The sequence below is a fragment of the Nyctereutes procyonoides genome, unplaced genomic scaffold (assembly GCF_905146905.1).
Source record: "Nyctereutes procyonoides isolate TBG_1078 unplaced genomic scaffold, NYPRO_anot_genome, whole genome shotgun sequence".
NCBI lineage: Eukaryota > Metazoa > Chordata > Mammalia > Carnivora > Canidae > Nyctereutes > Nyctereutes procyonoides.
This window is the reverse complement of record NW_026575043.1, coordinates 57,303,961-57,328,041: the sequence shown is the minus strand read 5'-3', so window position 1 is coordinate 57,328,041 and position 24,081 is coordinate 57,303,961. Positions and strand designations below refer to the sequence as shown.

The following is a 24,081-nucleotide window of genomic DNA, read 5'->3' as shown; positions in this document are numbered from 1 at the left end:
TAATTTGCTACCTGACTCTGCTTTCAAAGATTTTAAACATTGAAGTGCTGGGGCATAACATATGCTTAGTAATGAGTAACTTGAGTCTTTCGCTGCATTCTTCGTGGAATAAAATAACCTGCCTACTGGAACACAGAGTACTGGTTGCTGCTGTGATTATGTCTGAAAGCCCACACATGCCTAAAGATACATGTCTTCTGAGTGTTCTCAGAAGACTCAAAACTTACGAGGTAACACTGCATAATTTAGGGTAGTTGTAAAAGTACTGTGTACATACATTAAAACTAATTTTAGAGAATGCTCACTGACCATGAGTTTATTAGCTGCACTGCATATGGAAAGTAGACATGGTAAAAATATAAGACCGTCTATCTTAAAAGCAAGTGATTGGGCAGCCCAGGTGGCTCAGTGGTTTAGCGCCGCCTTTGGCCCAGGGTGTGATTCTGGGGACCTGGGATTGAGTCCCACATCAGGCTCCCTGCATGGAGCCTGCTTCTCTCTCTGTGTCTCTACGCCTCTCTCTCTCTCTCTGATGAATAAATAAATAAAATCATAAAAAAAAAGCAAGCGGTATGCTTAACTTCCCCAGAATGAATTATTGGAAAGAGAGGTTAATTAGAAATGAATTTTATAAGCAACACAGGATTTTGGGGGGTAGGAAAACAAGTATCTTACTTACTCTAGAACAGCGACGAGACTCTCACAGCAATCTGATAACTGACTGGGACTCAGAGGACAAGATGCTGAAAATAAACAACAGTAATGTGCACATACTCCCACGTATAGAGTTATAAAATGCTACTGTCAATGTTTCAGGGGAGAGAAAAATACCTGAAAGTAGGGGTATCTGAACCACACGCTGCCAAGCTTTGCTGAAGTAGGGAACCTGGGGAAACAAAAACACAATGGGATTCAAGCCTGGGGTATCACTAACTCTCTAGGTTCTGCAGTTGCGGAACTAACTATACTGAGAGCTTGTGTTCTGGATGCTAAGACCAAAATCATAAATTGGTATCTCTCTGTTCGAGATGGTTAGATTTTAGGATAGTATTCTTTCTTTCTTTTTTTTTTTTTTTCGAAGTAAACTCTACACCCAGCGTGAGGCTCAAATTCATGATCCCGAGATCAAGAGTCGAATGTTCTACTGACTGAGGCAGCCAGGCGCCCTTGGATGATTTTCTTCATAAGCGTATGGTTCAAGATCTTATTATACAATCTTGGCTGATTCGTTATCGTTTCATTTGAGGAAAATAAGTGTCAGAACCAACTCAGAAAACAAAACTTACACTGCTGTGTGCCAGACATTGTGTAAGAGCCACAGGAAAGGCACAAGCATGTAAGAGAAAGGATTTCAAAAAATGAATAAGGCAACAACATCAATTTCCACTCATAGGGGAGGGGTAAAGTGACTTACAATACATTTTACTCCTTATTATAGAGAAAAATTAAGAGTTAAAACTAATGAGATGCTAAAAGCATTAAATATACAGGTCTCTTAAGATCCAACAATCCCACTCGTAAGGATATGCTGAAGAGAAACAAAAACAAACATCCACATAAAAACTTGTACACAAATGTTCATGGAACAGCATTATTCATAATAACCCAAAAACCCATCAACTGATGGATGGATAAATAAAATGTGAGTCTGTCCATACAGTGAACATTAGTTTAGAAAAAAGGGATGAAGCCATGAAACGTGCGACCACACAGATAAACCTTGAAAATATGATGCTGAGTGAAGGGAGCACAAAAGGCCACATACTGCATGATTCCACTGATAGAACATATCCAGCACAGACACTTCCAGGGGCTGGAAGAGGAAGGAATAGGGAGTGACTGCTAATGGATCTGGGGCATACTTTCAGGGTGAAAAAAATGTTCTAGAATTAGAGAGCAGTGATGGTTGAGCAACATTATGAATATACTAAAAGCCACTTAATTGTACAATTTTTATTTCTTTATTTTTGAGAGTTTATTTATTTTTTTAGTTATCTCTACCCTCAATGTGGGGCTTGAACTCATGACCCCAAGATCAAGAGTCACATGCTTCATGGATTGATCCAACCAGGCGCCCCTTAACTTTATGCTTTAGAAGTGTACATTTTACATGGGAATTGTATCTCAATTAAAAAAAGAAAATAGGTCTCTATGTGTTCTGTGGAACAATCTCCGAGGCACCAATGTTATATGCGAAAAAAAATTTTATCTAGAATGTCACTGCATTTATATATACAAAAATGTATATACACCCACAGACACACAGACACATACCTATATAATAGGAGAGTTCTAGAAGAAAACATAAGATCGTGTAAATAGTAGCTATTTCTGGGAAGATAATTTTTTTTCCCCCTGGGGAGATAATTTTGATGGGAAATGGCGAAGGAGAATTTTCATGTTTTGCTCAATATATTTCTATACTGTTCTAATGTATTAAGCTAAGAATAGATTACTTATTTCCACATTATACATCATTATACATAGTAATGATTATGTGGTACACAACTTGTGAAATTTAGAAAAGATTAGTATGACATGGTGTCTGATTTAAATATCTTCCAAGTCCAGGAGGGGCAGCAAAATGTGTAACAAAACAAATTACACTGAGACAGGTGTTACTGTAGAACCAGGGTCTGGAGAGCGGGCATGAGGGTGTGGCTCCAGAGGCCTGGAGGGCTGGGGCTGGTGAGGTCCTCTGAGAGGTGACCTCTGAGCGAAGTACTCCTGGTCCCGACACCACCTTAATGGGACATCGATTCCGTTCTTTACCGAGGAACCAGTTACTTTACCTAATGCACCCAGGTGCCACAAGTCCATTGAGTATTAATATTAAATTATTTTTGTTGTTGTTAAAGATTTATTTATTTATTTGAGAGAGAGAAAGAGCGCGAAGACGGAGAGAGCAAGAGCATGAGTGTGTGTGAGCAGGGGGAGGGGCAAGGGAAAGAGAGAGAATCACACTCAAGCAGACTCCCTGCTGAGCACAGAGCCTGATGAGAGGCTCCAACCCACCACCCTGAGATCAAGATCTGAGCCAAAATCAAGAGTCCATACTTAACCGACCAAGCCACCCAGGCGATCCTAAAGATTAAATTCTACAAAATTTACTTTGGGAAACTACATACCTGCCATAAAGAATGGATACTAGTGATGGAGGTTAAAACTTTCCTTAGATAAGGAATCTGTGAAAAAAATAAAATACAGTTTGGAAATTACCAAAATGGAAAACTTAAACATGAAATAGCAGATTCTTCAATTTTCAAAAGAAGTATCAGTAAAATGTATTTGCCATGAGAACGACCAGGGAAGCTCACTTACTAAATCACAAATATCAAAAAGTGTCAGGGAAGCTTCCATTTCTTTCCAGCGAAATTTATGTCATTTTTGAGTTAGCACTTTCTCTGGTCCAACACCAAGTTAAGTTTGGCACAAACCCAAGGAGAGTGAATGTTTGCAGCATACAGCTGTTCAATCACAAGTATGTGCAGAATGCTGAAGAGTTGCTCTGCAAGAGCTTTTACAGAGCCCTCAGCCCAGGGCATGGAGTCTTACCATATTGAAGCCAAGGAGCTTTTGCAAGAGTCCATTCCAAAGCTGCAGGTCATAGATTTTGTATTCTAAGCAAAGCTCAGTCACCAATCTGACTGCCTGAAGAGAAAAGAAAAAAAACAAAACAAAACAAAATCATACTGCTTCAAAATACCAGGAAATGAAACCACCCATAGAAAAGGTAGGCAGCTAACACACAAAATACACTCATAATCTAGGTGTGTCTATTGCCTGATTTCAGTAAAGCCCTCTATCTCTCTAATAAATCAAGGAAAAAAATTCTTCTTGCTGAAATGAATTCAAACAGCATTTTGGACTTTCCCCGCTGTCTTCTTTCTACCCAAGAATGGTTTGCCTGTTGGCCCCATAATCTTTATGCCCTAGGTTTCAACTGCCTCAGAGACTGAATTCCCACAGTCAGTGAGGAGGAAGAGAACCAACACCCCTCCTGGCATAGGGACAGCCTCTTCTCCCCACCCGGATGAGGACACACAGGCTCTAGGAAGGGATTACAGAAGTGTTCTCTTACTGGTGGGGATCCGGACCTAAGCATTAAGGGACAGAGGTAAGGGGAGCCTCCAAGTTGCTTGTTACCTGTCAAGCTAGGAAAGTAGAAATGGTCTCAGAGCAGTAGACTTGTTCAGGAATAAAGAGTTTCTCCAGTTTCAGGCATTTGAGCGAATACAAGAGCATCTGAGAAGATGGGGGCCCCACCCCAGACAACTCCATGTACATACCAAGGGTTCATGGCTGTGGTTTTTCCATAGACCCTTAATCATTCCTTCTTTAGGACTGTTGCAAAATAATTCGTATGTGATGGGGATATTCAAAGTCTCAAATGATGCCAGAAAAGTTATACATTTCAAGTAAGATCTGGAAAACAGGTATTTATGGGAATCATTCTTACAAGCCACATTTACATTTAAGATAAAAGCCACCATAGGGCAGGGCACCTGGGTGGCTCTGTGGTTGAGCGTCTGCCTTTGGCTCAGGTCGTGAGCCCAGGGTCCTGGGATTGAGTCCCATACTGGGCTCCCCATGGGGAGCCTGCCTCTCCCTCAACCTATGTCTCTGCCTCTCTCTGTGTGTCTCTCATGAATAAATAAAAAAAAAAAAACTAAAAAAAAAAAGCCACCATAGGGCAATGTTAGGCCTGCTTGTTTTCAAATGTCTATTTTTTAGGCTTCTAAATATATTCACTGAATATTAGAAAGAAATCAATATGAGCAAGATCAAGAAAACATTCAGTTCCTAAATGCCTCAAAAAACTAGGGGAACAAAATGTTTTCAGAGGCCTATGTCCCCTTTGCTAAAATGGCAAGGACATTCAACGTAGCAGAACTAGGTATATACACAGCTACTCTAATGCATTCTTACAAAGTAAGGGGCTTAAGTGTACGCTCCCAAAGAACCGATCTATTTCCTGTTTTTTTTTTTTAAAGTAAGCTCTACACCCAACTTGGAGCTTGAACTCATGACCCTAAGATCAAGAGTCGCATGTTCTACCAACTGAGCCAGCCAGGCACCCGTGTTTCGTATTTATTAACACAATTTTAAAAATTCTACTTACTTCACTTCTTCCATGGGTTTTTTGAAGAGAGATTCTATAGTTTCCTTGTCAGCCAAATATAGGAGACACTGAAGAGCTCGTGCTCTGTGGGCAAAAGTTAACTGGTGCACACCCAATGTCTGTAAAACCAAAGTAGGTTTGCAGAGACACACATGCTGTAGTTGGGTACATGAGTTTCAACTTAGGTAACATAAATGTCATTAAAAAAAAAAAAAATCAGTCCATCTCTTCTCTTAGGGAGCCAGTGATTCTCAAAGCGTGGTCCATGGACCCCTGGTAGGCCTTCCTCAGACTCTTTCAAGTGGGAAAAGGTCAAAACTACTTTCACAATAATACTAAGATGTTATTTGCCTTTAGACTGCGTGATATTTGCGCTGATGGGTAAAACAACCAGTGCTAGTCAGGGTAGGAACACCCATTTGCTGGGGCAGCCATGGCATTCTTTACAGCCAAACAAAAGTGACTTCCACTTAACAAGGTTCTCAATGGAGCAGTAAAAGTTAATTTTATGAAACTTCAACTCTTAAATCTATTAATGAGTTCATGCTTGAATACATATTAATTAATTAAGATGTATTCATCAATGTTCTGTGTGACCAAATGGGAAGCATATGTAAAGCGTACTACAGGACTGATGGTTTCTCAGGGAAAAGCACATGTATGAATGAACTGTGAGCTGAACTAGGCACTTTTCACAGACCACTATTTTTATTTGAAACTATGACTATCAGATAAACTAATATGCAAGGGGGAAAAATGGATTTTCTCCTCAGTTGCTGTCGAGGACATACAACCAGCAACCTCTGATTTCCCCTCTTTCCTTCTTTCTATCCAAGACCCATTTGCCTCCTGGCTCTACACTCTTTCTCTCCCTCAGTTCCAACTACCTCAGAACATTCCTAGAGACAAAAGCCTGAAGGCTAAAGAGATGGTGTTGCCTTTAGATAAAAGGGAAAGTTTAGCCAGCTAAAGTCTAGTGGAGAGAGAAGGAGGAATGGCTGGAGGGTGCAGCCCGTCCTGCAGGGCCCCTGGTAGTAGGAATGTTGCCTAACCAAGGAGTTAATAACTTTGAATGTAGATAACCATGGGAATTGTCAATAGGTTCAGTTTGCCAAACAGGACGTTATGGAAGCCAGCACTAAATGGGGCTTGCTGACACTATAATCCTGATTACAATGTAAGATATGCAGTACTCCAAATAAGTAAGTGAGCATTATCTTAAACATCTGTTAATGATACCAAGCATGGTAAATATGCAGGAAAAAATGTTAAGCTCTCATGCAAAGATGAGTTTTGACTCCATGTCTAGGGCTTACAGTTGTAGCTGATGTTGCAAACACGAACAGCATTCTTGAACTGTAATCAATCGGACGAGACAGAAGAAGATATAAGACTCTGGGGAAAAATATTTTAAATTACATTTAGATTTTAATTTAGTGATAGAGTACCCAAACAACAGACCTGCTTTACAGTCCTTAGAAAAAGTCACAAGGCATCCCAAACATGGGCCTGAAGTGTTTGGGGTTAAGGACATTTTTGCCTTTCCCCTTAATGGATTGTTAATCTTTTCTTGAGTGAGTTCCAATAATAGCTAAAGATGATAAAAACAATAAATGTTAGGCCTCAGTCTTCTCATCTATAAAACAGTTCATCAATCTCTGACAGTTTATTTTTTAATTTTTAAAAATTTTTAAAAAAGATTTTTATTTATTTATTCATGACAGAGAGAGAGAGAGGCAGGCAGAGACACAGGCAGAGGGAGAGGGAGAGAAGCAGGCTCCATGTGGGGAGTCCGATGCGGGACTCGATCCCAGGTCTCCAGGATCACACCCGGGGCTGAAGGCAGCGCCAAACTGCTGGGCCACCGGGGCTGCCCAGTCTCTGACAGTCTAAATTCTACTTAAGAAATTAATACAGACTATAGGGATCCTTGGGTGGCTCAGCAGTTTGGCGCCTGCCTTTGGCCCAGGGTGCAATCCTGGAGTCCTGGGATCGAGTTCCGCATCGGGCTCCCTGCATGGAGCCTGCTTCTCCCTCTGCCTGTGTCTCTGCCTCTCTCTCTCTCTCTATGTCTATCGTGAATGAATGAATAAAATCTTAAAAAAAAAAAAAGAAATTAATACAGACTATAGGGCAGCCCCGGTGGCTCAGCGGTTTAGCGCCTGCCTTCGGCCCAGGGCATGATCCTGGAGACCCAGGATCGAGTCCCACGTCGGGCTCTTACATGGAGTCTGCTTCTCCCTCTGCCTGTGTCTCTGCCTTTCTCTCTCTGTGTCTCTCATGAATAAATAAATAAAATCTTTTTTTAAAAAAGAAATTAATACAGACTATAGCTACAAAGTACATTGGACACTATAATGGAGAATTCTGTTTTAATTCATAGGACCTGTTAAATGTTTAACCTCTAGACTCAGACCTGACTGGCCCCCCTTCCAGAGGAGAGTAAGATGGATAGGGTGGGTGTGTGTGGTACGAGGGAGGGAGAGGGTAGAACTGTCAGTGGGAAAAGGCAAGAAGCTACAAAATTGGTAGGAAATATCCCTTTGGGAGCTCCCTAGGATTTTCTTTTCTTCTCTCTCTTTGAATGGTTTCCCTCTAAGACTTTCTGTTGTGACTGATTCAGTTACACATCGCAGGATGAATCTACCTCTTGCTTATTAGACAAAGGTGCCCCTGTGTTTAAAAGACTAAGCAAGGACAAGGTGGAGTCCACAGGAAAGGAAGGAATGGAGGGGGTGGTAAGCCAGCTCTGCCCAAACCAGGAGAAATTCTTCTCTTGTGTTGTCGTTCTACATCCTTTCTCACTATCAGATCTCCAAGGCTGATGCAGAGCTTCACAGGTGACTTGACCTACTTTTGGTCTAGAGCAGGAATGGCAAAAAGCTGGCGTGCATGTCACCAATCCCTCCCCCATGCCTATGCCAAGCATCATTAATGGATTACCACATTCTTTCTGATTTAGGTCCAGATATAGTAGGCAAGCCGTGACCAATCAGATTTAGCCCATTAGATGAAACCTTGGTCTCAAGTCTTCGGTTAGAAGGTAAAAGGAATCCTGGTGACCCATATCAGAACCAGCCTAGCTCTCCAGGGTAAGAGAATACATAGGGGTCTGGAGCCAGAGTTGTAGAAAATAAAAGAGTTCTCCTTTGCTTGAGGTGCATCCTCAGCTAAAGGTATTCTAGGAACCCTCTACATTAGTAGGGACTCACTGAGGTTTCAGAAATTCTGGGTCTTGGTTGTTTATTTATTCCACTGGAGACAGGTGTATTTACTCATGGCCATATATCAATGAAGTGATTCTTCTCAGAGACTCTGACCCAAGTTACATGAAGAAAATCTTTTCAAAACCAACCTCTGACAGATTTATTGTAAGATTCCAACTTGGCAATAAGATACAGACACATGTAAGTAAAGAAAAAGTACCTTCGTAGTGCTTCATCTTCTTGAAGTTCAAATAATTCTGATGGTTTCTTTGAAAAAGTGAAAAAAATAAGGTAAAAAAAAAACTACAGAAAAGTTTGTTGACTATATAAGATAACACAACTAGATGAAAAACACAATATACAGAATTATGTTTACAGAGAAGAAATTAGATTTTTCCTTTTAAAAGGGGATTTCCTCGGGGTACCTGGATGGCTCAATGGTTGAGCAACTGCCTTTGGCTCAAATAGTGATTCCAGAGTTCTGGGATTGAGTCCTGCAGCAGGCTCCTGGAGTCTGCTTCTCCCAATCTCCCTGTCTCTCATAAATTAATAAAATCTTTAAAAAATAAAAAATAAAAAAAAAATTGGGCAGCCCTGGTGGCGCAGCGGTTTGGCGCCGCCTGCAGCCTGGGGTGTGATCCTGGAGACCTGGAATCGAGTCCCACATCGGGCTCCCTGCATGGAGCCTGCTTCTCCCTCTGCCTGTGTCTCTGCCTCTCTGTGTCTATGAATAAATAAATAAAATCTTAAAAAAAAAAAAAAGGAACTTACACATATTTAAAAAAAAAAGTTAAAAAGAGTTTCCTCACATTTATTCAGTCAGGAAATATTTGCTGAGCACTTACCATGTGCCAGGCACAATTCCAAGCACAAGGGTTGCCTGAGTGAACAAAATAAATGCTCCTATCTCCCAGTGCTTACAGGCACTGGGTAACTTTTAAAAGGAAAAGACTCCATGGATTAGAAATGAGTTGGTCAGTAATTCAGTATTGAGCTACAGGGACTTACAAAGCCATGTGCAAGATGCTAGATACAGACACAGGTCTTGGCCTCAAGGTGCTTGAGTTTAATTCTCCAAATTTACATAGAGGTTAAAACATGCTGGTTTCTGAGTCAACCATAGATTCTATGTGGCCTAGCTATGCTTCTGGGTACAATAAAGCTCGGTCCTTCTCTTCGTAGACACTTTAAAAAATATATATTTTATTTGAGAGAGGGGGCATGAACCAGGGGTAGAGGCAGAAAGAGAAGCAGGCTCCCTGCTGAGCAGGGAGCTCGATGTGGGACTCGATCCAGGACCATGAGATCATGACCTAAGCCAAAGGCATAGGTCAACCATGTTAGTTGGTTGAGTCAAAGATGGCTCAACCGACTGAGCCACCCAGGTACCCCTCTTCGTAGACACTTAATAAATAAATACTTGTTACACTGAATACTAAGGGATATCAACACTAATTAAAAACCTAATGTCATTTCAGTTACAGCATTTGTTTACAAATAGATTTTTTTTTTCAAGCATATCTGCCTAGGCAGATAAAGGAAGTCTCCCTGATTGAGTTCTGCCTGAAAACACAGAAGCAGTACAGAAAATTCTGCATTTGGATTGCTGAATTGTAGCATAAGTTTAGATGTTAACGACTCTATTTCTCTAAAAAATTGGAACTATATGCCTCCTGATGTGATACACTGAAAAAAAAAAAATCACCTACATGGTGTTCTTGCCAAAAGACATAACCTGAATCTAATCATGAGAAACATCGTAAGAATGAGACATTTTGCAAATCAATTAGCCAGATCCCTTTAAAAAGATCAATATCGGGATCCCTGGGTGGCGCAGCGGTTTGGCGCCTGCCTTTGGCCCAGGGCGCCATCCTGGAGACCCGGGATCGAATCCCACGTCGGGCTCCCGATGCATGGAGCCTGCTTCTCCCTCTGCCTGTGTCTCTGCCTCTCTCTCTCTCATTCTATGTGACTATCATAAATAAATAAAAATTAAAAAAATAAAAATAAAAAGATCAATATCCTACCACAGTCAAAACAGACTGGTGGGCAGCCCTGGTGGCTCAGGGGTTTAGCGCCGCCTTCAACAGGGTGTGAACCTGGAGACCCGGGATGGAGTCCCACATCAAGCTTCTTGCACGGAGCCTGCTTCTTCATCTGCCTGTGTCTCTGCCTCTCTCTCTCTGTGTCTCTCTCATTAATAAATAAATAAAATCTTAAAAAAAAAAAAAGCAGACTGGTGTAGAAATCATCAACATATGCAAAATTGGGGAAAGGAGTTTGAAGAGGAGCAAATTAGGGACGGTTGGGTGGCTTGGGGGTTGAGAGTCTGCTTTGGCTCATGTTGTGATCCTGGGTCCGGGGATTGAATCCTGCATCGGGGTCCCTGCAGGGAGCATGTTTCTCCCTCTGCCTATGTCTCTACCTCTCTCTATGTCTTTATGAATAAATAAATAAAATCTTAAAAAAAAAAGAGCAAGTTATTAAATTGTCTCAGTTTAATAGTTATAAAAGGAAATATAGTTAACTATGTAATAGGGACACCCGGTTATTTAAATTCACATGAGCTATTAGGGCAAATTAGACATCATATGCTTCCTCATTTCATACCTTGAGAAGGACATGATACCACTTAGGCAGGATTTTCTCTCTTTTTTTTTTTTTTAAGATTTTATTTATTGATTCACAAGAGACACACAGAGAGAGAGAGAGAGAGAGGCAGAGACACAGGCAGAGGGAGAAGCAGGCTCCATGCAGGGAGCCCGATGTGGGACTCGATCCCGGGTCTCCAGGATCACACCCTGGGCCAAAGGCAGGCACTAAATCGCTGAGCCACTCGGGCTGCCCAGATTTGAGCTCTGTGTTGTATCAATAGTGTTATCAATTTTAAATTATTTAATTTTGATCATTATAATGTGGTTAAGTAAGAGAAAAGCCTTGTTCTTAGGAAATATCAACTTGTTAAGGTGTAAAGAGGCATGCCATATGCAATTCATTCTCAGTCCAGAAAGATATTACAAGTAAATATATTATAGGGCAAAGAAAATATGGCAAAATGTTAAACACTGAAGGAGCTGGGTGTATAGGAATTCTTTAAAACTATTGCAACTTTTCAGTATATTTAAAATTATTTCAAATAAAAAGTTAGTCACATTAATCTAAGAACAGGCCACTTCTTTTAAATTTTTTTTTAAATTTATTTATTTATGATAGTCACACACACACACACAGAGAGAGAGAGAGAGAGAGAGAGAGAGAGAGAGAGAGAGAGGCAGAGACACAGGCAGAGGGAGAAGCAGGCTCCATGCACCGGGAGCCCGATGTGGGATTCGATCCCGGGTCTCCAGGATCGCGCCCTGGGCCAAAGGCAGGCGCCAAACCGCTGCGCCACCCAGGGATCCCCCACTTCTTTTATATAAGAGTTCATCTGGAATCACCAATTAAAAAAGTAAAATAGTTGCAAAACAATATTTAAATGAAAAGAAAAAGGAAACTTCATTATAACTCATCAGATAACAGAAGGTATTAAAAGCAGCAAATGTTCCTGTTCTAAGAGTGTGAGCTCTTAATTAGAAGCTTCTGTCAGTGTGGGATAACAGATGTAACAATAGATCCTCTTGGAGAATGGACTTACCTCACTAGGTTTTGTGGACAGGCACAGCCACTTCTCCAACAACATGTCCCAGACCTTCTCCAAATTAATTTCATTAACTTCGGCAATTTCTTTGGCGGCTGTGTGAATATCTGAGATATTCAAGATAAAGGATTTTAAAAGAAAAACCCAAGTTTTCAATGAAAGAAAACTGAGAATCAAAATGATAGTTCTTGAGCAGAAAGATAAGCAGCATTTTGTCCTCACCTGGATAATCTTTGCCGGACGAGTTCTGAATTCTTTGACTTATGCTAGGGTGTTCATACAGATTGACAATGAGATGCGCTGGTTTTCCTATCACTCTTAGATATTCCGTGGAGTTTAGCTTGTGGGCTATGAGCACAGCTTCAGTGCCTGATCGTCGGTACTGAATATGAAGCTTCTTCAACAAAGCCTCTGCTTTTTCACGTGTTTCATCCTTTAAAAAAAAACCCACACAGGTAAAAAGAGAATCTCATGCTCTAAACCTCAGGTGAAACGAAGAATCTCTTTGTCAATTGAGGTCCCTCCCTGCCTTAAGTTACATTCTTACATAGCTACATAAACCCTAATCTTTCTTCATTTTAGGCATACAACCCTTAAAGATGCCCGATATGAGGACAAGATGAGAAGGTATACCAGAGGAGCACAATTTAAGTGAAAAGAGACAGGAATCATCCACTGTGCAATTCAGACACACCTGAGATGGAATATTCTGTAGCCACCTCTCAGCCAGATACAGGCAGAATTTCAAGCTAGACATCTTGAAGGAACCTGAGAAGACAAAGATCCTTAATTAAGCAAATGTTAATCTTTTCAAGACAAATGTATTTGAGTCAAATTAAAAAGACTATTTTTTAAAAATGAGAATGCATTCTCAGAGTAAAAATACAATTTAAATAGGACAGAAGGATACACACATTTTAACCAAAACGAGGTAAGATCATAGAGGTAGTACAGTTCACTGTTCTCACTTAATATACTTAATATTATATATATATATTATAGCTTGGGTATCTTTCCAAATCAACTACACAGTATTTCATTATATGAATATGCTCTCTTTTTATTTTTTTATATTTATTTATTTATTTATTTATTTATTTATTTATTTATTTATTTATTTATTTTTTTAGAATTTATTTATGATAGTCACACAGTGAGAGAGAGAGTGAGGCAGAGACATAGGCAGAGGGAGAAGCAGGCTCCATGCACCGGGAGCCCGACGTGGGATTCGATCCCGGGTCTCCAGGATCGCGCCCTGGGCCAAAGGCAGGCGCTAAACCGCTGCGCCACCCAGGGACCCCTATGCTCTCTTTTTAAAACAAGTTCCTGACAAATAAGCATTAAAAAAAAAAAAATTAGTTGGGCAGCCGAGGTGGCTCTGCGGTTTAGCGCCGCCTTCAGCCCAGGGCCTGATCCTGGAGACCCGGCATCCAGTCCCACATCGGGCTCCCTGCATGGAGCCTGCTTCTCCCTCTGCCTGTGTCTCTGACTCTCTCTCTCTCTCTCTGTGTCTCATGAATAAATAAATAGAATCTTAAAAAAATATATAGTTATGAGGTGCCTGGGTGGCTTAGTGTATTAAGCATCTGCCTTCGGCTCAGGTCATGATCCGGGGGTCCTGAGATCGAGCCCAAGTCAGGCTCCCTGCTCAGCAGGAAGTCTGCTTCTCTCTTCCTCTGCCCCTCCTCCCTACTTGTTCTCTTTCTCTCTCAAATAAATAAAATCTTAAAAAAAATTTTTTTAAGTTATTTTCAACTTGTTATAAATAAAAACATGGCAATAAGTGCCTGTGCTTGTGTGTTCTTTGGTTATGCAAGAACATGTAAAGATTCATCACCAGAAATGTGAGTGGATATTAGGAAACATCAATTTCTATCCCTACCAACAAGAGGGAGGAGCGCCCACATCTCTGCAGCCTGATAAGCTTCAGGGACCCTTGCTGAATTGACTGGAGCCTTTTCAATATTCAGCAAATTTTAACAGTGTCAGCAATGCACCAAGTGCAGTGAAGTGAAAACAGGACACACAACATTTTAAACTAACATCAATAGCTTTAAATGCCTCTCCTTAAAGACAGAGAAGTCCATTTTCTTTTTTACTGCAAATTCAAAACAAGAAGCCAAACATTTTGAGCCTATTTAGAGGAAGAATCCATACCTTCTGGGATATCCTGGGCAAGACTTATGCCAATAGCCACAGCCCACTCTGGGTTAACTATAGACAATAAGTAGGATTCAATGGTTTGAGTGATCTTAGTTATTTCCTTGTTAATCAGTGTTGAGGATTTAGCTTCTGTTAACTTCAGGAGCTTGGGCTTCAGTTTTTTTTCAAAAACATGCTTGGCAGTAGACACATACAGAGTGTCCAAAGAGAACTTCAAAGAGAGGAAAAGAAAAGTCTGTTTTATATGAGCACCTTTAAGGGTTTTACCCGAAAGCCACACAAAATCCTTCTATACGGGGTCTAAGTTACCTAGAGGGTATAAAGATACGTCTTACCTTCATTAACTTAGAAATCAAGAGCAGTGTTGGGAAAGATTCTTCACTGAGTTCTGTAGCTAAAAAGGAAATGATTTGGTTAAGAAATTTTTTTTTTTTGGCTATTCAATAACAGTCATAAGAAATTAAGGAACATACATAAAATTTTCCAGAAGTTCTGTGCTGTGCCAAAGAATATTAGGTGAAAAGGCAATCTAGTTTGGGCGGCTGATGGCAAACTTATCACATGCTCCAACATATACTGATATTCTAGGTCCACTGGAGGAGATATTCTTCTGTATGATTTCAAATGTTTCAGAAGACTCAATGCCTATATTAAAATATAAATGTAATTTCCTGTGAGATTAAACCAATCCTGTTTCTGAATTGTCTAGCTTGATAGCATCATGGATTTCCATTTCTGTGATGGTCTTGTTTTCAAAAAGATAAACAAAACTTCTGTAGTTTTACCTCTAAGGTTATTCTTCTAAACCAAAACCATAATTTATACAATGATTAAAGAAATTATGTGTGGAGAAACTAATGGGAATCCTGTGGTTGGTGGGGTCTTTGTGAATTTGACAGTTTCCCATGCCTTCTCCCAACAGTATGAGAGATCTAAAAAATACTTGGTTCCATTTTAAATACATAAGCAGTAGATCTAAAATTAACCCTTTACATCCTTTACTTTTTGTTAGCTTAAATCTGATATTTTGGGGGCCTGCAAAACCTTTTGAATCAACACATTGTCTCTTAATTTTTAAAATCCAATTTAAAAAGAGATAAAAGCTACTATGACCAAAATTCAGAAAAGACTAAGAAACTACTGAAAGCACTAGAATTGAGTCAGTCCTACCTACTAATATAGTAAGTGGAATCGAACTCTGGGTCCCACACAATACATCTTTTCCCCTTCTTTTGAATCACAAAAATTTTGCTTTAATTCTTCCAAATTAGTATTTCAGTGACTTCATGCCCTTGGACAAGTTTAAATTGCTTTAGTAAAGCAAAAATAGAATTAAGGTAAATGATAAAATATAGAAAGCATGAAAAGTCTTTTTTACTTCTGTATGCCCTTCAAAGAAGACAGGAGTAAAATACAGAGCAGAAAGGATAGTCCAGAAAGATAATACATGACTGCAATTCTGTAAATGATCCAAAAAGCAGCATAAAGGTAATTTTTAAATGTATAATATATTAGTTATACCTGATTAATATTGATGTTGGTTATCTCATCATCAGCTCTTTCTATAACTTTTAGGATGACTTCAATCATTTCATAGTCATAGGGATCCAACTATATAAAAATTTAAAAATATCAAAACTTAAGATCATGCCAGGCCAAAAGATGGTTTTATTCAATAATGGTCATCAGTACAGATCATAAATATAAAATCTTAGTGCACTATAGTGTTAGATTATTGTTTTAAAAATGAACTGAAATGGGGAAGTCTGAGTGGCTCAGTCAGTTAAGTGTCTGGCTGTTGATTTCAGCTGAAGTCATGATCTCAGGGTCAGGAGATTAAGCCTCAAGCCCCTTGTTTGGCTCTATGCTGGGTGTGGAAACTGCTTAAGATTCTCTCTCTCCTTCACCCTCTGCCCTTCCCCCCACCCATGCCCTCATGAGCACTCTCAAAAAACAAACAAAAAAGTCAAACTGAAATGTTTTTATCTCTAAAACTAGCTCTTTATGAAGATAAACATTCTTTAAAATGTTTCCAAAGTAACTTTAAAAAGAAAGCTGAAATAAATAAATAAATAAATAAATAAATAAATAAATAAATAAAATAAAATAAAATAAAAAGAAAGCTGTTCCTAGGGTACTAAAAATCTAGAAAGAATAAATATATCAAAATTTCAAAATTTTGTAAGACTTTTATTTTATTACAAGATTTATTTATTTATTCATGAGACACACAGAGAGAGAGAGAGAGAGAGAGAGAGAGAGAGAGAGAGGCAGAGACACAGGCAGAAGGAGAAGCAGGCTCCATGTAGGGAGTAGGGAGCCTGATGTGGGACTCAATCCCATGACTCCAGGATCAGGCCTTGAGCCAAAGGCAGACACTCAACCACTGAGCCACCCAGGCATCCCTTGTAAGACTTTTAACTTAGAATTCTACGTCTTCCATTTAAGATAGGAAAAGTAAAAAAAAAAAAAAAAAAAAAAAAAAAAAAAAAAAAAAGATGGGAAAAGTACAATTGGAGGAAATGGACCTTTTTTTGGAAATGATGTAACTGGAAATGAGGCCTCCAAGAAAAAGTTTCTCAAAGGATTCCATTCTGGCTCTAATCATATACTGAAATGCAAAAATTAATTGGGTGGCACCTATATATGTTCATAAAAAGAAGGAAGTATTCTCTTTGTTCTTTGTTTCTGCCCACACATTACTTTTTTTCCCATTTCTTAAATGCCAAATAAAGTCACAAGAATAATCACAGTGAACTAAGTGGGAAGATGATTTGATGATTTCTTGTTTTTTTTTTTTAATTTTTATTTATTTATGATAGTCACACAGAGAGAGAGGGGCAGAGACATAGGCGAAGGGAGAAGCAGCCTCCATGCACCGGGAGCCCAATGTGGGACTCAATCCCGGGTCTCCAGGATCGCGCCCTGGCCCAAAGGCAGGCGCCAAACCACTGCGCCACCCAGGGATCCCCGGAAGATGATTTCTGTAGTACCTAGAACTTTTGAGCAAGTCTGTATTATTTTTGGCTGAATTTCACGCAAAATATGAAACTTTAGTATTTCTTGTTGTCTTATAATTGTCCTCGCCCTTCTATCCACTTTTACTCCCCCAAGAAACAATCCCTCAAACTAAAAGTTCCAATTCTCAGGAAGATCTAAGAAAATAATCAAACGAAGAGGGCAAATATGTACATATACATATATGAAAATATTCATTTTAACAACATAATAGTGAAATGTACAAACAATTTAAATGTCCATCTATAAAGGCCTGGTTAAATACAGTGTGTTTCGGGATACCTGAGTGGCTCAATGGTTAAGTGTCTGCCTTCAGCCTTCAGCTCAGGGCGTGATCCTGGAGACCCGGGATCGACTCCCACATTGGGTTCGCTCCATGGAGCCTGCTTCTCCCTCTGCCACTGGCTCTGCCTCTCTCTCTGTGTGTCTCTCATGAATAAATAAATAAAATCTTTAAAAAAAATAAAAAAATAAATATAGTGTGTTTCATCCATATTGTGGAATAATATGTATCTGTCAAAAATGAGACAGATATATGTGTACTGACATGTAATGATAATATATTAAGTGAAAAAAAAAAAGAGTAATAGGATAGGATATTTAACCTAAGATAGTCACCAAACTACTAACATTTTTAACATAGATATGGGCATGGGGTTATAGAAAAATTTCACTTTTTGATTTTATATTTCTCTCTAGTTTGATCTTTTTCAAAGAATGTGCTATCTTCAAAAATCTGGAAAAGGCTATTTCTATTTTTAGAAAAAAAAAGACAGGAAAACTACTATGTTAAATTATATTAAAAAGAGGGGTGCTTGGGTGGCTCAGTGATTAAGCATCTGCCTTCTGCTCAAATTGTGATCACACGGTCCTGGGATTGAGCTCATGTTGGGCTCCCTACTCAGCAAGGAGCCTGCTTCTCTCTCCACCCCTCCCCAATTTGTGTGTGTGCACACTCTTGCTCTCTCTCAAATAAATATTATAAAATAAACTATATTAAAAAGATAGAAATCTAAAATTATCAAAATTAAAAATTTATAAAAAATATAGGACTTACATTTCCAGCTCGTTACTCTACATATCTAAATGAACTAAGGGTAGGAGAGATGTTTGAAGTGACCCAATACATTCACTTCCCCATTCATCTACCTTATACAGTATTCCGCTAAGACTGATGACCAAATCTTTTGTGCTTGTCAGCAGAGGAACCATTTCCAGAGCTTTAGCCAGGATCTTAGGGTGCTGCTGCTTTGCAGACTGTGTGTTCGCGTCTCCCTGGCTCTGGTTGGCACTGGTGTTGTGTAGCAGTATTTCGATGAATAGCTGAAGAGCTGCATCGCAGTTCAACTGAAATGTGCTAAAAGAAGTATTCCATTACATTACTAACTTCCCATGTGCATGTGTTTCTGTACAATTTCTCCCTAACACATTCCCATCACTGGACTCCAATAACTTTCTCATTGCCCAGCCTCATTATCAGATTGTATAGCTGCCATCAGAGTTAATAACTGCCTTTTAAAAATCAGATCTTATTCTTGGTGGCCGTGTTGACACAATACTGGGGAGAAATTTGTAATAAAATTGAAAATATTTAATTCCTTTAATAGGGCAATTAACTTTCTTTTTATTTATTTTATTTTTGCAATTCCACTTTCATACATTTCACAGATGTAGCCAAGGTACACAAATAAGGATGTCCACTGCACCAAATGTTTGTAATATTTAAAAATTGAGAACTCAATCATCTATCAATAAGGAGTTAAATAACTTATTCACACAAAGGAATACCAGAGTTGAAGAGCTATGAAGAAGGGCTATATGTACCAGTCTTATAAGACATCCTGTTAAGTGAATGACGTATGCTACGAAGTGGTTTGTAAAGTATGGTTCTGTGTTTGAGAAATTTAAAGAATGTGTGTTAGTATGTGCATAGGGGAAATAAAAAAACAATATAGGCCAAACTCTTAACAGTGATTATTCCTGAAGGGTGAGATTATGTGGAACTTTGATTCTAGAATGTTCCATTTGAATTAGAAAAATAATAAAGACTTAAAAAAAAATTAAGAATAAGGCTAATATAGACAAAAAGACAATACCAATGCCTGAAGTCCTATTAATCAGATGATAGTTTAATTTGCTATACAGAATAACTGAAATACCAAGAAAAGCTTTAAGTAGGACCATTTTAAAATTTCATTATTTGAAATTCTAAAGGCCAGCTAAATTTATTCAGCTGGACTCCTTGAGGTAAAAGTGTCACTATCACACAAATACAAATCAATGCCACACAAGCAGTAAGATTGTAAAATAAATTTGACATTATTCTAACTATTTACATTTCAGAAATGGGGTCAGTCCCTTAAAACAATATGCAAAAATCTACCAGGAGTTCAAATTAATAAATAAGAAAGTTGTGCATCCCAGTCTGGATTTGTAGCAGTTCAAACTGAAGAATGGCATAGTTTTGTTATTTCAAAGTATAGTTAGAGCTACTTAGAGCTATGAACAGCCGAGAGCCTTTGCCTTTACAGGTTCAGGATGGTGATGGCCAGGGTCCTCACTAACCTGTTCTCTGTCTACAGGAAAAGCTGGGTACCTACCTGGTTTGAAAGCTATGTGGCCTGTGTGCCTCTGTGCTAGGCAGCCTCATAACACTAACTCTGACTTCACAAACTTCTGTCACAAACTGGATAAGGGTCATATAGCACCTTTAATATTTTTAAAGCAGTCACTTATTATTTGACCTTGAGCAGGTTACCTAACATGGGTTTGTTTCCTCATATATAAACTGGTGATAATAGGCAATAAAAATTGTAAAAATTAAATGATGGTGTAGGAGAAAGCACTTTGAAACTGACAATGTGACACCAAACTAGTCATCCTATTTATTAGATAAACACCTGAGATATTATTTATTCCTACTCATCACAGTGAACTATTATCTATAAACAAAACATTCAGTCTTAAGCTTTTTCTATTCACTTATTATTTTTTAAAAATCTCCCTAAATCATACTTTTCATTATGTCTTAATTTAAGATGACGCTGCCCCTGAGTTAATCTGATTTATACGTTCAATTGCTCACAACAATATTCCCAAACTTTCTGAACATGGGGATCATCTGGAACTCCTTCCTATTAAGGATCAGATTCTTGGGGCTCAGCCTAGATCTGCTGAGTCAGAACCACAAGGGAAGGGCCCAGGAATCTATAATTTAAAATCAGGTGACTTAGGTGATGTTCATCACTTGGCAAGTCTGGGAAACACTGTTACATGATAACTTAAGAAAATTTAATCTGGTTCTAGATTTACTCAGTTTGGGGATGAACAAAAGAAAACATCAGAGGTCCATGGACCATAGTCATCTTTATTATCATCTTCTTGCAGTAAGGAGTACCTGTTTTTTAAGCTAACAGCAAAAATACCACTAAGGTTTAAAGAATTACCAGCAATATTCCAAAATGACGCTTGTGTCCATATCTATATTCTCCACAAGAGCTTTAATGAGGTCCTTCTTGGTGAGAGAATGTTGCCTGAAAACTGGCTGAAAAGAAATCTAGAAATAAAAAGCAAAAGAAAAAACCCAATAAAGTAAAATGTACTAGAAAAAGGACACCATGGTAATTTACTTTTTTACTATCCTTTTTATAGAGAAACATTTTTCTAGATTCCTCCATCTTCTTTTTTTTTTCTTTTTTCTTTTTTCTTTTTTTTTTTTTTTTAAATCATCCCACCCACTTGACCATCACCCTAAGATTCAGGTATACTTGGCTGTGGGTCAAATACCTCTCTTAGTCACACTAACCTTCGGCTCTTCATCAGTTGAGCATAGTTGTTAGCGATAACCAGTCCCATGACTGCATATGATTTAGGCATCAAAACACATACCATTTCTGCAGTGATTACAAGTTACTATGTATGTATAAAATAAAATGTTTTGGGCAGCCCAGGTGGCTCAGCGGTTGAGCTTCTGCCTTCGGCTCAGGGCGTGATCCCAGAGTCCCAGGATCGAGTCCCACATCGGGCTCCCTGCATGGAGCCTGCTTCTCCCTCTGCCTGTGTCTCTGCCTCTCTCTCTGCGTCTTTCATGAATAAATTAAAAAACCTTTAAAAAAACTAAAATAAAATAAAATGTTTTTCATTCAGAGTGTAAAGAAAATAGGGTTTTGTTTTTACAAAGTGAAAAATGATTTTTCCCTAGTAGGAATTCTTTTTTTTTTTTTTTTAAGATTCTTATTCATTTATTCATGAGAGACACAGAGAGAGAGGCAGAGACACAGGCAGAGAGAGAAGCAGGCTCTCTGCAGGGAGCCTGATATGGGACTCCATCCCAGAACTCCAGGATCACGTCCTGAGCAGAAGACTGCTGAGCCACCCAGCGGTCCCTCCTTAGTAAGAGTTCTTGGCATACCTGTATATACATTGATGTTATCTTTAACCAAACAGTACCACAAAAGTATGAGGCTACAGGTCAGGTCTGAAACACCTTGGATGTTAATACTAGATATATTTCTATAAATGAGAAAGCTAAGTAGACAAAAATATCAAGCCTCTTCTAATTTCCTTAAAAATATAGAAAAAAGAAATGAAGCAAACGGTCCTTATTTCTTTAAAACACCAATTAAATTTTAATATAACTAAAATTTATGAGTCTACAATATACATTCTTTCTCCAAAGAAAGGCAATGAGAGCTTTGTTTTCCTAGGGAAATCATCACAATGGATAAAATTTAATGGCATTCCAAAGAATACTTACCCCAAGTTTGCCAAGACGAATACCCCACCGGGCATCAGTACTGAGCTCGCAGAACTTGAGCTCCATTTCTATTTCCTGATAGAGGCTGGCCAGGTGAGAGCCCACCAGAGATACTGCCTAAAAAAATCAAAATATAAAATTCAATTGCAAATAAAATATGTGAATATGTTCTAACACCTTTTAGATGAAATGCAACAATAAAAATCATAACCTCTCTTTGTGGTAACAGTGTAGAATGTTACATATTGCTTTCTACACAGTCATTATTCATACAATAATTAGGTCATTCAACTTGTAGTATGATACCATAAATTTAGTCTGGCTTTCCTTCAAAGAAAAGGCCAAATTTTGGTTACCCTGCAAACAAAACACCCATAAAAAGCAAATTTTAAGACAAATATCATCAGAGAGAACTTTTGTATCCATTACCCTTGTCCTACAAAAAAGGAGTGGCTCATGTCTAAGATTTCAAATACACTAAGGTAAATATAAGTGAAGATCTATGACTATATACAGATTTAATAAGTAAACAATATTAAAATTTTGGGGGTTGAGCAATGCTTATAACATGCATGTAGTTCATTAGTGTGCCACTACTCAAGGAAAAGCTGGTAGAAAGTGAGTGAGCTCGACATTTCTTCTGCTTAAGTCTTTAAGATCTGGGGGCAAAGCCAATTTCATTTCTTCCCCTACATCTTTTAATACTTCAAGAACTGAAGCTGAGCTTCCATCGGTCATACCAAAATTTTGTCATAATTATGCCATGCTTCATCTATGAGCTTCCAGAGTTTTTCAAACACTTCTTTTCGGGGTAAGAGAGTGCAGTAACCCAACGCCAAGTCAAGATCCACGAGGCGACAATTAAATACCTATAAGAAGAAAGCATCAAGAGAAGACAGTCTTTACAATCAAAACAGAACCTGGCTTCTGAAGGTTGTTACTAAATTTAATTATAGACCTTAGGAAAGAGTGTTTCAGGAAAAGTTATTTAAAGTAACTTAGTTGCAACTTGTTTACTTAGTTTTAACATCCTTTATCATTATTATAAATTTAAGGAAACAACTCTAACAAGTTCTATATGTCACAGAACTCCTACTTTCTTCTCCCCTACATGACAATTCCATAGCTTCTCTTCACACCCCAACACCCCCTCCCCACCCAACTCTTATCCTCACTGAGAGATAAGAAGCAACCAGAAGAGAGCAAAAAAAATAATTAATTTTAAAAAAGAGAGCTTACCAAGAACAGATACTCACTTTGTACAATAATGTTGTAGCATTTCCCCTGATAAATGTAACGGCTTTCTCTTTCAATTCCATAACAACATGCTTTGATTTAACTAATGTGGCCTCTCCAAACAACTTTTAGAAAAGAACAAAAGAATCTTTAGGCCCACTTCAATCTATGCATCATTCTAAAAACTTTTCTTAAATATTAAGGAACTTCGGAAATTCATCATTATAAGCAAAATGTATTGGCATTTATTTATTTATTTATTTATTTATTTATTTATTTATTTATTTTTTATTTATTTATGATAGTCACACACAGAGAGAGAGAGGCAGAGACACAAGCAGAGGGAGAAGCAGGCTCCATGCACCGGAAGCCCAACGTGGGATTCGATCCCAGGTCTCAAGGATCGCGCCCTGGGCCAAAGGCAGGCGCCAAACCGCTGTGCCACCCAGGGATCCCCTGTATTGGCATTTAATCTATGATGACAAATCACTAAGGCCGGAGGGCATGTGTGGGGGGGTTGTGGTGAAACTGACTAGGAAGGAGCAAAAAGGAACCATTTCAAATACTCTCTCTTGATTGTGGTGTTGATGACATGGTGACTACGCTGGCTTATACACTTAAAATGTGCAATTTGAAAGCTATACCTAAATAAAGTTAACTTTTTAAAAAATTGGTATTTAATAAATATCAATAGAATAGCAGTGAATACAATTCTCTCAGAGACTAGTTTCATAAGAACATTATCAACAGGTACTTTGTCTTCTAGATACTTAAAAAAAATTTTTTTTAATGTATTTATTCATGAGAGATACACAGAGAGAGGCGGAGACCTAGGGATAGGGAGAAGCAGGCTCCCTTCAGTGAGCCTGATGCAGGACTTGATCCCAGGACCCCGAGATCATGACCTGAGCCGAAGGCAGATGCTCAACCACTGGGCCACTCA

The 24,081-nt window shown here is 38.7% G+C and overlaps 1 protein-coding gene across 4 annotated transcripts in view; it reads right to left on the bottom strand.

Annotated features, from left to right (window-relative positions):
• The window catches only part of KNTC1 (kinetochore associated 1), a 79,901-nt gene that overhangs the window by 5,276 nt on the left and 50,544 nt on the right, over nucleotides 1-24,081 (bottom strand). For 3 of the 4 annotated variants that reach the window (XM_055323147.1, XM_055323149.1, XM_055323148.1), the window contains 20 exons: nucleotides 23,159-23,263; nucleotides 22,643-22,771; nucleotides 21,903-22,019; nucleotides 20,593-20,702; nucleotides 18,296-18,503; nucleotides 15,650-15,739; nucleotides 14,602-14,773; nucleotides 14,464-14,522; nucleotides 14,123-14,339; nucleotides 12,660-12,733; nucleotides 12,188-12,398; nucleotides 11,963-12,072; nucleotides 8,549-8,595; nucleotides 6,439-6,517; nucleotides 5,123-5,241; nucleotides 4,290-4,425; nucleotides 3,556-3,651; nucleotides 3,129-3,185; nucleotides 832-886; nucleotides 680-743 (listed from right to left, as the gene is read on the bottom strand). In XM_055323147.1, coding sequence (XP_055179122.1) covers nucleotides 680-743; nucleotides 832-886; nucleotides 3,129-3,185; nucleotides 3,556-3,651; nucleotides 4,290-4,425; nucleotides 5,123-5,241; nucleotides 6,439-6,517; nucleotides 8,549-8,595; nucleotides 11,963-12,072; nucleotides 12,188-12,398; nucleotides 12,660-12,733; nucleotides 14,123-14,339; nucleotides 14,464-14,522; nucleotides 14,602-14,773; nucleotides 15,650-15,739; nucleotides 18,296-18,503; nucleotides 20,593-20,702; nucleotides 21,903-22,019; nucleotides 22,643-22,771; nucleotides 23,159-23,263 — 2,255 coding nt within the window. Of the gene's footprint in view, nucleotides 1-679; nucleotides 744-831; nucleotides 887-3,128; nucleotides 3,186-3,555; nucleotides 3,652-4,289; nucleotides 4,426-5,122; nucleotides 5,242-6,438; nucleotides 6,518-8,548; nucleotides 8,596-11,962; nucleotides 12,073-12,187; nucleotides 12,399-12,659; nucleotides 12,734-14,122; nucleotides 14,340-14,463; nucleotides 14,523-14,601; nucleotides 14,774-15,649; nucleotides 15,740-18,295; nucleotides 18,504-20,592; nucleotides 20,703-21,902; nucleotides 22,020-22,642; nucleotides 22,772-23,158; nucleotides 23,264-24,081 lie in introns of those variants that run through there. The other variant, XM_055323150.1, reaches the window with a different exon arrangement.